This window comes from Microchirus variegatus, assembly GCF_963457635.1.
Source record: "Microchirus variegatus genome assembly, chromosome: 10".
Taxonomy (NCBI): domain Eukaryota; kingdom Metazoa; phylum Chordata; class Actinopteri; order Pleuronectiformes; family Soleidae; genus Microchirus; species Microchirus variegatus.
This window is the reverse complement of record NC_139811.1, coordinates 18,248,857-18,261,297: the sequence shown is the minus strand read 5'-3', so window position 1 is coordinate 18,261,297 and position 12,441 is coordinate 18,248,857. Positions and strand designations below refer to the sequence as shown.

General features: G+C 43.0%; 1 protein-coding gene across 1 annotated transcript; it reads left to right on the top strand.

Annotated features, from left to right (window-relative positions):
- Nucleotides 1-6,379: 6,379 nt before the first annotated feature.
- Nucleotides 6,380-11,460, top strand: lrrc4ba (leucine rich repeat containing 4Ba; the record flags this gene model as incomplete). Its single annotated transcript, XM_083896851.1, has 2 exons — nt 6,380-6,640; nt 9,511-11,460. Exons 1-2 carry the CDS (start codon nt 6,395-6,397, stop codon nt 11,458-11,460), a joined length of 2,196 nt encoding a protein of 731 aa, XP_083752977.1. The 5' UTR covers nt 6,380-6,394.
- Nucleotides 11,461-12,441: the final 981 nt, after the last annotated feature.

Sequence of the window (12,441 nt, the reverse complement as noted above, 5' to 3'; positions counted from 1 at the left end):
TATCCAAACTCAATTACCCAACCTTTAGAGTCTGACATAAATCTTTATGGAATAAAATTTGCAGGATACATCATTGCAGCCGCGATCAAAAACACGAAGATAGGGGTCTTTTAACCTCTGTGGTCCTACGGGGCCTTTGGTGAGTCGAGCATGGAAATTAATTCTGCGAAAGTGAGAATTGCTCGATGCACAGAATGTTGTTTTAAATTCCCTGTCAGGATCCTAAAGATGTCTGAGGTGCAGAGGCACTGTATCTGTAGAATAATGTAAAGGTTTAACACTCGTTCGGCCTGGAAAATTGTCTCATATTTAATATTTTATAGAGCAAAGATTATTCTGAATGTGTAATATTGTCTAACAGTGTGGGAGAAATGTTTCATTTAACTGTGGAGCTGCTCCGCGGAGCTCTAGAGAAAATTCCAGAGGAGAACGGGGAATGATCGCGATGGAAGCTATGATTATTGGCCAATTCTGCAAAACATGCAACCGTTCCAGGAATTTGTTTCCGAGAATCCACTGGTTGAACAGTCACAGAAAAACCTATTAGTGCACTGAAAAGCTGTTAGTGTTGCTGTGATCCACTACACCGAACAGGAATTCTGCATTATTTATTTTACATTTCTGTCTCACAGACTCTTCAGCTGCTTCATCTACTGCACATGACCGTGCAGTGGTAACATGGTCGACTGAAAACGATACAGATTCGATGCTCACTCTCATAGAGGATTCAACAGCAGCAAGTTTTAATGTCTCTTTAGGAAACAGGGGTCAGTGAAAGACTTTACATTACACATGTAAACGTGGTCCCGCTGTGGTTTAATCCAGCTGATGAAGGCTGTAACATTCAGGATTAATCATTGTAGGTTCATCTTTACAACAAAAAAAAATCCTCTTTCCATCACAGTACAGTAACAACATGATAATATTATGTTAATAAGGTCATTGTATGGTACGAGCATCTTATTTCTAATGCAATTTCCAGCTTGGGAATAACAATGGTATTAGTAATGAGGTAATATTATATTAATCCCATGTTTTCTTCTTTTTTTTTTTAACAGTATTATCTAGGTATATTATATATAAGTAGTGTCCGACACATATTTTAAATTGTTACATGGTGACTTCCATAAATGATGTGGTATGCCATAACATTACCTCCCTCTTAAGCTCAATTTATACTCCTGCGTAAAGTGCTCTACGTAGGTTACGCAGAGCCCTCTGCATCGACGGAGAGCCTCTCTCGGAGCCTCTGCGTCGTCTCCGACTGCACGAAATATTTTTTAAGTGTCCGTCACTCCATCAAGGGACAACGGAGACGGCAAGAGCTGCGATTGGTCCTCAGGACAGGCCGAGCGAAGCTGCTCTGTGCCGGCTCACAGTGAGCACCGAGCGTCCACAGAGGCGGAGCTGATCACTGCCGACAACGTCGTGCCAAACTATAAATACTCCATATCTTAACACACACGGCACATGTTTAGACTCTAAATGGCTAATTTCTCGCCTCAAATTATCTTAAAACTGCGTTCCGTGACACAGAAAAGTGAGAAACGGCCACTGTTTCAATGTTATTCAACTGCTGCAACAACAACAACAGTCTTTCTCTCTCGGACGCCACGACGCAGAAGTATGAAGGCTCTAGTCGTCTCCGTGGTGACGCAGTCGGATAACGCATTACGCAGTCGGAGAAGTATAATGTGGCCTTTACACGAGTATTACCATGTTGTTGCAGTAATGTCATGTTAAGTCAAACCACCAAAAAACCTTTACGAAAATGTTGCCAGAAAACACTTGCAGGGGTAAAGGAAGAGGGGGGAATATACAGAATATATGATATACAGTAACACACATTTAAATGACGTCTTTAGAAACTTAAAGACGGTAAAACATTTATAAGTGTCATTAAGAGTTGCAGAGACAAAGATAAAAAGCATCCAGTTTCAATACTTTCTATAAAAACTAATTCATTCATTTGATGCAGCAAATGAAAATGACAGTTGTCCAAAGTTTACTTTTCAGTGACATTAAATATTAAACATTTGGAATAGAAATGTTTACTGCATAGTTAACAATCCTCTGCTCAATTTCAGCCAAATTTGATCAGGTTCTTGAATCGGATGCCGTTAAAAAGGGACTGCTTCTTGGTCGCTATCGCGTCGCATCGTCCCCCGCTTTTCAAACGACGCCATGCTCCTCTGAGCAAGGACAAGGTCACAGGGATGGAACCTCGCAACAGTTTTTGACTTGAGTATACGTGTGGAAGCCGGGAGCTCATATTAAGGAGCTGATTGAGGGCCGAAAAGGTGCTAAAACCTGCCCTTTCAGTTTTTTTTTTCTTCTGTGTCCATTTAACTTCTTTTTAGTCAACAGAATGTCATTTAGCTCACCTTTTAATCTGCCACTGCATCATCACTCACAGGAAAGACTGACCCTGACCTTTACACCCTGTGATTTATGGTTGTTTGTCATCTGCAGCGACACTCTGAACAAATTAAAGTGTGTCATTCACTCATGGTAAAAAAAAAAAAAAAAAAAGCGGCCCGGCTGTAATGCTGCTTAATGCTTTTTAAAGTGTTGATGTCATTCGCACTCATGTTCACTCTGTGCCATTTGTATATGAATGTGTATAGGGTGCTAATGACGGGGGGAGGAGGAGCGGGGTGGATGTGGAATTGGTGGGATACAGCTGGACAGAGTGGGAGACTGTGGTGAATAGGTAACCATGGTAACTCTGTTGGCTAAAAATTTGAATGCAGGGAGAGGAGAGAGCAAAAAAGGGGCAAAGGAAGCTGCAGTGGAAGGACAATTTTGTGTGTGTGGGGGGAGAGAGAGGGGGTTAAGGATTAATATGCATCGTTGTAGCAGGTTAATCTTTCATCAAACTGCGAGGTCAGACCAGCATTTACCACCCCTGAGTGGACACTGTAGGCGCACATGGGGTGAGATGAAAGTCCAGGAAACATCTAGTAGTTTGGAAGAAATGCAAATGGGATGGGTTGGGGGTGCGGTTAGTTAGAAGGTGAACAAGTTTGCAAAAGAGTTCATGAAGATGGAGGATTACAGGTAGAGATTATTGTACCATGTGGGTAGTGACAGCAGCGAGGCCGAAACACATCTCGTTTCGTTCTTTCTATCCACTCCACTCCACCCCAACATCTGAGCGACCATCTTAACCTCAGCCTCCGCTGAATCTCCCCCCTCTTTTCCACACCTTTTCAACTCTGCTCAGACACAGCCGGGCTCGAAATAGCTCAGCAACTTAGTTCTCGCTGATAAGACAAAAAAGGAAAAAAAGGAAAAAGAAAAAGGTGGCTGGAAATTAAAACACGTGTAAAGGTGAGATTCAAACCAAAAATAACACACCAGTGCCTCCCCCCCTCTCTCTCTCTCTCTCTCTCTTTCTCTCCGCGGCGGTGCGGTGTGCTGGGATGGAGACGGAGAGGTTCAGATGCAGCAGGACTGTTGCATCAGTGGTGCAGTTGTTTTGCCGTCGCCGTCTCTCGCCACTGCCGGTGTCCTGCTCTGTCTCGGCAGAGATGCTGCTGCTGATATGATTTATCATAGCGTCCTTGCGTGTGTGCGTTTTAATGTCATCGAACTACACTGTGTACGCATTATTGATCAATCTCACCCCCCACCCTGCTAATGCCACCTCTCCTCCCACTCGTCCTGCTCTCAAGAGATACCCCTGTCGCTCTCTCTCTCTGTAGTATACTGTATATCCACCTGTTTCATATTCATCCCCTTGTATTGTCTCTTGCCTCCATCTCTCCTTTGCTCTCTGCTTCATGCGTCTCTGTGTTGTCATTCCCCCTCCATCTCTCTCTATTTCATATTCATCTCTCTATTGAGCTCCCTCCCTCCTTCTTCTCTCTCTCTTTCTCTCAGAGTGAGATATTATTAATATTAATGTGTCTCTTCTTCTTTCCTTTCCTTATTTTCCCCCTCCACTTTTTTTATACTACTGATCTGCTTTCTGCTCTTCCCACTATTTAAACCTCTCTCTGGGTCTTTATCCCTCATCATCCTTTTCACTCAACCTTCCTTCCATCTGTCTTGAGCTCCATCTCTTTCTTTCCTTCCCTCTCTTTTCCCCGCCTCTCTCTCTCTCTCTCTCTCTCTCTTTCTTCGGCCCGCTCTCTGCAGCTGTTCAGTATTCATCTATTACTGTAGTGTTGATAATTCCCTTCTCTGCCTGCAGCCATACAGTCATCTATCAGATTGATAATCCTTCTCTCCTTTTCATTCTCTGTCTCTATCTCTCTCTCTTACCCCCGTCTCCTTTCTTACTGTGCCAAGTGGCAACGCTCGGCGTGTCAAATGTGTTTGCGTGTCAAAGTCCCATCATTACAACCATCATCATTAATAACCATATCGAGATCGCTGGATGCCCGTATTTAAGGTTATTCTGGTCTGAATAAACTGCAGAGGGGGAAGTAACGCTCCGTGCCTCTCCAGGTTGGTGGAGCACTGACTGGAGCTGGTCTTATATTAGCGTTAGCTGCACCATTCACCACCATTCTCCAGCCTCTGGAGCATGCGATGCTCGCGCATATGCAGGAATTAGCATTTCTGTCCCAACATTGTGTCTGTGTTGCTGCAGAGAGTCACACCAGAATTAGTCGTGTATTGTATTTAAGGACTGGAATTTGCCTTAATAAGTACGGCTTTAATTAAAGGACGTGGCATGTTGAAACGTCAATATGTCGTCGCCTTATTAATTTGCTATAGCATGGCATAATAAGCATGAACAAATGAGACTGTGACTGAGATAAGTGGAAGCCTCTATGTCACACCGGTGGTGTTATTAATGGCAAGACCACATGTCTCATAAACCCTTGCTTGCACAAAGTGTCTATTAGTTTTTTAATTTAAGGTGTTAGGCGTAATCATTGTTTGGCTTCTTGCTCCTATCTTTGTTTGCACAGGGAGAACAGCGTTTCCCGTAAAAACCCCACTGCTTCACGTTGTGAAAATAGGGAATTATTGTTTATCGTTTAAAACCAAAAATATCTCTGAACCCATTTCTCTCGCCTCGTGTCTATTTCTTCTCGCTGACACTAATAGTTTTGTATTAATTCACAGTAATTCACACACTTTTCACCTTTTGTTCTACAGATTATAAATTAAACCCGTTAATACTGCATGACTTTTGAATGTCATCGTTTTTATTTATGTCGATCCCTTGCAGAAAATTTGTTCAACAGTCTGTGTGTTGTATTATTCATCTTACCTGCCGTTTAAAATCGTTGTTACTGAAAAGATTGGCTGATTCATTTAATCAATCAACAATTGAAGTCATTAATCATGTAAAGCGGAGTAAAACCCAGTTTTTTTTAAGAAAAACCTACATTTTCCTTTTTAAGAAAACTTGTTTTGATTCCTTGGCTTACCTTGTGTCACATTTACCAGAAGTTTCAGCCATGTGCAGGACTTATTTCACTTTATATGAATATATGGATGCGAGGGTCAGTTATCCTGGAGGCATTTGTCTGACTAAATGAATAAGGGATATATTAAATGAAATTATTATATTGCAATTAATTGATAATGACAAATACATGATCAAAACAACTGCAGCACCTTTGAGTCGAAAACTAACATTTGTTCAGTTCAAAATCTGCAAAAATCTGTGTGTAAAAAGTGAAACGCAGTTCCAGTTTGATTGTGATGCATCGTGTGTGTGTGTTTACAATCCTTCTGATTCATTCATACATGCATATGCACATAAATCCTGTCCCTTTAAAGACAGAACATCCCCCCTTGTTCTACTTTAGAATGCATGTTGTTGTTTTTCCATTCCACCACCTTGAACCATTAATTACAGAAATTGGCTTCTACCTGTCCTGTGTGTAGGGATTTGATTTCTGACAAAATGTCTGCTCAGGGATTATGGGGGATTTGATATGAGCGGTGACAAAGAAGTTCTAATGCTTCTCACTGAATTTTTTGACAGCCTGTACCATGATGAGTTGCACTGAAGATGTCTACCCATTATTTATACTTACTCTGTCGGTGAAAACACGATGTTGGCTTTAATATCTGCTTTGTCTCTCTCTGTTTTTGTTTTTCCTCAGTAACTCCTGGGTCCTTCTCACTTCACAACAACAAAAAAAAACTTCAACGTCAAATTCCCAGACGACACGAAAACGGGGGGGGGGGAAAAAAGGGAATAACATCTGTTCATCTGCATATTTCTGCGCGGGGGATAAAAGTAGCGGAAAAAGCACATAGATTGACGGAGGACAAAAACAATTCTCACAGGATGTGGAGCTAGAGGGTACAAATTGCACCTGGAGAATAAAGGGAAAGTAAACATTTTCCTCGCAAATCCACCAGTGTGGAGTCACCTCACCTGTACCTTCGGATTAAAGAGCAGGGTCATGTTCCAGTTGCCATGCGCATTGCCACGCTGACCTGCCTTTCCGGCCCTTCCCCCTTCCTCTTTTTACTGGCCCAGCTGCTATTGCGGCTCCTCCTCCCTGGGCTGGAGTTGGTGGGAGCCGCCTCGCCCTGCCCCTCCCTCTGCACCTGCTCCAACCAGGCCAGCCGAGTCATCTGCACCAGGCAAAACCTGGAGGAAGTGCCCGAGAGCATATCAGTCAACACGCGTTACCTCAACCTGCAGGAAAACTCAATACAGGTAAATACACGGCCCCGAAGGAAGTCGCTCATTAGGTCAAATCATGTCACAAATTACACCCAATTATAATTGTGTAGATGGGACTTTGTTTTTGTTTAAAATAAACATTTCTGTTCCTGTAAATTCACATCATCTCATGTAATTTAATGCTTGTCTGAAGGTCTCATCGACTGCTGGTTGTTTCTCAAACAGCGATGAATGACTGGAGGTCATGGTTCAGTCTCGTTTTTATTTACAACGGCATCACAACATAAATCCCACAAGAGAAAACACACACATTTCATCATCTTATGCGTGCCAGTGCGTCTAATTTCCACAGTCTTTCCAGCTCGTGGCCTCTTGACACATCTTAATATAGTTATTGATTTCATTTATTGTAAGTGTAGCCATTTATATAGATATTGATAAAAGAGACAAATCCCATATGATAGACTGAGGATTTTCTCCCTCAGAGTGCAGAAACATACACAAATAAATAGACACAGAGACAGTGTGCTTATAATGATGTATGTATCATTTTTATTTATTTACTTTTTTGTCCATAATTATAAGGAATGGTTGCTTTTGCAGGCAGCAGCGGTATTGGCAGTACAGGTTTCTTCTTAGAAACTGAAGTTTGCAGAATAGTAGTAAGCAGCAATAATGGTAGAAAAATTGCACTTAAGCTTCGAATGAACTGAGGGAATATTTTATGATTTGAAAGCAAGGCATATTTCTATGACACAATACTGCCTTTTGTATGCATTACCAGTTTATCCAGAGTCCCTAGACAGTGTTTTGTGGCTTTACAGCTGCAAAGGAAGATCATTTAACCACAGACCATCGACACGCAGCACAGGCATCTCAACATTTATAAACACAGCGAGTCGAGTTTACTCTTTACTGCAGCATTTGAAGTAATTGGATTCCTCGTCATGTTGCTGACAATGTTTTGCTCTTTTGTGTTTTTAAATTCATTTCCACTACATTAATGAAAAGCAACGAGTATCCCAGACATTGTTAAAATTGTCTAGTGCATCTCTAATCATGTCAAACTGCTCTGTACATTGGGCAGAACAGCCTGATATCCCCTATTCCTCAGAGAAAACCTCTTATTAAAAGTTATATGGCGGTAATGGAGCGTAAATTGGACATCATAGCTCATGATTTTGCGTGTGGGAATTCATATGAAAAGGAAAACAGTAAAGATATGATGACAATATTTGTTGCCTTTCATTTTTAGCCCTAAAAATTGCAATTCAGTTTGTCATATCCTGCAGCCCCACTTAAAATGATTAAAAATCTAAAAATGCTTTAACACCTGAAGGCATCCTAGATTCTCTGGCTTATTTTTCCCTTTACTGAGTACCCTCAGAGTAAAGTCTTGACAGCTTCCACCCCCTCTTAACATCCCAACCCATCTCTTTCTCCACCCCCCCCACCCCCCCATTCCTGCTCTACATACAGAAGAGGCAATGGCCTGACTCCAGGAGTCCGTGTGTGTCTCACAGAGGGGTTTGGCTCCACATATCTCAAACAGTCAGAGATTTACAGGGCTTTTGGTCACATTCACTTACTGTCTGTTGTTTGACTTCTTGCCAAATGAGTTCCAGTCGGACTGACCACATTGATGACAGTACGCTGTGTCCAGGCCCTTCGGCACCCATGTTTTACAGAATTGTGTCTTCCTGCACTGTGAAACATCTATTTTAAGTTGTTTTGCAGACATGGAGAATGTCCCAGTCCTCTGGACAATCTCTGCGTCTTGTCGTCTATATATAACAAACACAGCTAGAGTGTCAGAGTCAGATGCGTTCAGGAAAAGCAGGACAATGTCCAGATCATCCAGGGTGAGGGTGGCACATAGATGGCACACGCAGGGAGTGGATTATCCGGAGATTCTCCTCAGACAGTATTTAGAGATTTGCCTAGGGAGCTGACACTTGTGTTCTCACATACGTGGCCTCAGGACAATCTTCTTCAACATGTCAGGAGGTCTGAAAGCAGCTATAGTTGATCATTTATTAAAAATGAAATAAGTAAAAGTCTCTCTAGAGTTTTTGGAAACATTACAGGGTGATACAGCGTGTGGTCACAATCCATGGTAATAGTCCAACATTGATAATGAGTATTATCAAGGGATTTTACCGTGTCAGAAGAAAGTCCCATGAGTGTGAAACGCTGTCTGGAGCCTGCATTGAAATAAGGTCAGGGTTAGAAACACAATCGGGTAGGTTTACGGAGGTGCTTATAGACCTGTCACATTTGTTGACTAAGTGAATAAATACTATTAAAATGTGGTCATTCCTTTTTTGCCATTCTTCACCCCACACGCAACTGTGTGTCTGTAATACTCACCTTTTTATTTTGCGGGTGAAACTAAAACTGAGCGAAAGGAATCTTTAAAAAAATGAAGACAGCAAAAGTCAGGTTTTTCACTGAATCAAATGAAACTCGCTGTTCATCATGTCATGCATGTTTTTGTTTTTAAACATTCTCAACATAGCTCACACATAGGGAAACTCAGTTTAACTGGCCCAGAGTCACTGACAACAGTCTGTGGGAATATTTGTGACAAGGCCACCACTCACAATTTCGTGTATTTGCATTGTTTTGCGTATTTTAATATGCATGTATATTCTACCAACAGTTTAATAATGTTATAAACATTTAAAAAAAAAAAAAATCATAAAAGTTGTACTTTAAGATGACTGTATGCAAACATGTTACCGCTGAACCGATATTTTATATTACATACCTTGAGTTCCTTTCCTATAAATCATTAACTTCTATTCATCCCAATTTGTAATTCTGTGATGCATCCATACAAAACGGTAGCAACGAACACTTAAATGTCTGTTTTTTAACTGTATCATTCTCTGTACCTCCAGGTTATCAAGTCTGACACTTTCAAGCACTTGAGGCATCTGGAGATCCTCCAACTCTCCAAGAATCAGATCCGTCAGATAGAAATTGGAGCATTCAATGGCCTCCCTAACCTCAACACACTGGAGCTGTTTGACAACCGCCTCACACTGGTGCCATCACATGCCTTTGAGTACCTCAGCAAACTGCGGGAACTGTGGCTGCGCAACAACCCCATTGAGACTCTGCCAGGCTATGCCTTCCATCGTGTGCCCTCGCTACGTCGCCTAGACCTGGGTGAGCTCAAGAAGTTGGATTTCATCTCTGACGCAGCCTTCGTGGGCCTCATCAATCTACGGTACCTGAACCTGGGCATGTGTGGACTGAAGGACATTCCTAAACTGACAGCCCTTGTGCGTTTGGAGGAGTTGGAGCTGTCTGGAAACCGGCTGGAGATCATCCGACCTGGTTCCTTTCAGGGCTTAGTGTCTCTCCGTAAGCTGTGGCTCATGCACTCACAAGTGTCTGTCATTGAGCGCAATGCCTTTGATGACCTGAAAAATCTGGAAGAGCTCAACCTTTCCCATAACTCCCTCCACTCCTTGCCCCATGATCTCTTCACACCCCTTCACCAGCTGGAGAGGGTACACCTTAATCACAACCCCTGGGTCTGCAACTGTGATGTACTTTGGCTTAGTTGGTGGCTGAAAGAGACGGTGCCCAGCAACACCACCTGCTGTGCCCGCTGTCATGCTCCTCCATTCTTAAAGGGCAAGTACATTGGAGAACTTGACCAAAGGCACTTCATCTGCTTTGCTCCTGTAATTGTGGAGCCACCTACAGACCTCAACGTCACCGAAGGTATGGCTGCTGAGCTGAAGTGTCGCACAAGCACCTCCATGACATCTGTCAACTGGATCACTCCTAATGGCACTCTAATGACCCACGGCTCTTACCGGGTTCGGATATCAGTTCTGCATGACGGCACACTCAACTTTACAAACGTCACCCTGCGAGACACAGGCCAGTACACCTGCATGGTCACCAATGCTGCTGGCAATACCACAGCAACTGCTGTCCTCAATGTCACTGCTGCTGATGCCAGTGTCAACTACACATACTTCACAACAGTCACTGTGGAAACAGTGGAGACCACCGGAGATGAAGATTCTGCACTGGTTGCCACCAACGAAACATTCATCGGTGTTCACCCTGGCCCGACTCACTCAGGCCACTTGTGGTTGGAGGGAGTTTCCACCACTGCATCTTCCTTGTCAGCTGGCTCTTCTGCCTCTCCCCGGGCCACCAGACCCACCTTCACTGTGCCCATAACTGAGCCAGGCTTCTCAGGTCTAGATGATGTGATGAAGACCACCAAGATCATCATTGGCTGCTTCGTAGCCATTACTTTCATGGCAGCGGTGATGCTGGTGGTGTTCTATAAGCTGAGGAAACAACACCAGCTGCATAAACACCACGGCCCTGCTCGTGCCATCGAGATCATCAATGTGGAGGATGAGCTTGGGGCCGGGGCCAGTAGTCGAGGCAGTGGCATCTCTGGAGGCTCCACTGTGGCACAGAGTGGAAGTAGTGGAATAGGAGGGGGCCAGAGCCTCCGGCTGCACCACCCAGAGATGGTCAACCTCCCGAACCTGGCCCGATCAGAGCACCTTAACCACTATTACAAAACCCATCACTTCAATAACAACATGATGGGACTGGGAATGGGACCAGGTTCTGGCGTTGGCCTCAACAACAACAACAACCCCTCGTCCTGCTCTCAGAACACATCCTTATCCTGTTCCAAACCCTCGACTGGTGGGGGAACAAATGTAGTTGGCACCTTGCCCTCACCCGTGCCCTTGCCCCAGTTGGGTCTCCACAGTTCTCTGAAAGGCCTAATGGGGAAAGGCCAAAATGAGCCGCTGCTCTTTAAGAGCTGCTCTAAAGAAAATGTGCAAGAGACTCAAATCTGAGTAAAAGTGAGAGTGGAATTTATGAGGTAAGGAGAAAGGGATGCTGGATTGAAACTATGATAGAGAAAGCACTTGTTAGTATATGAGACTGATTGTAGCCTACTGTCCTTATGGACAGGTTCCAGCAAAGATGACATTTCACATAGTCACTGCTTTGTGTGAAGCAGATAGGAAGACTGAAGGAGAGAGAAGACAATCTCTGACCCCACCTGTAATCCCACAATAGCATCTGCACATTATGTTCAAATAAATCAGACACACACACACATACCCAGTGTAAACATCACAATCATCCAGTTATCTTTGCAACCAGCTATAGTATTTGCCACAGTCCAAGATTGAGGAAAACTCTTTCCATTTGCATCCACAATCAGAGTGGAATGAATGATGCACATGTGCAGTAACTCGCTTTAGGTTTTCTACAGATCACTTCTTATATATCCAGACACATTCAGTGTATATATATTTGGAAGGAGGTGAAATATTGGCTCTTGTCTGTGTTGTCAGATTAGTGTTTGGCAGAGACACCGAACAACAATGGTTTGGGTGAATGGTATGGTCCTTGGTTTCCAAGAAGCAGGAAAACAGAACAGAGAAAACAAAATCAGAGCAGTCTTCTATCCAGGACACATGTATCGTACTAATAGTTTGCAGGGAGACAAAACAACAACAGTTGTTTTTTTCAAAAGAGGTTTCACTCTCACTTCTTTTCATACCTTACTGGCTACTATCATGTTGTTTGAAGAAGGAAAGAAACCAAATGAGTTACCATGGGAGAAGAGGAAAGATCTCATGGCATAAAGGACAATGAAAGATAAACAAAATATAAAGGGACTGAAAGTACATATTATATATACCGTAAATATATTTTCATTCAAAGAAATTAATTATAAAGAATCCTTCTCAAGCGCTGCTTGAAAACTACGTCTGAAGAATATATGAAACAACACATAAATACACAGCTGTTGTAGTGGCCCTTCC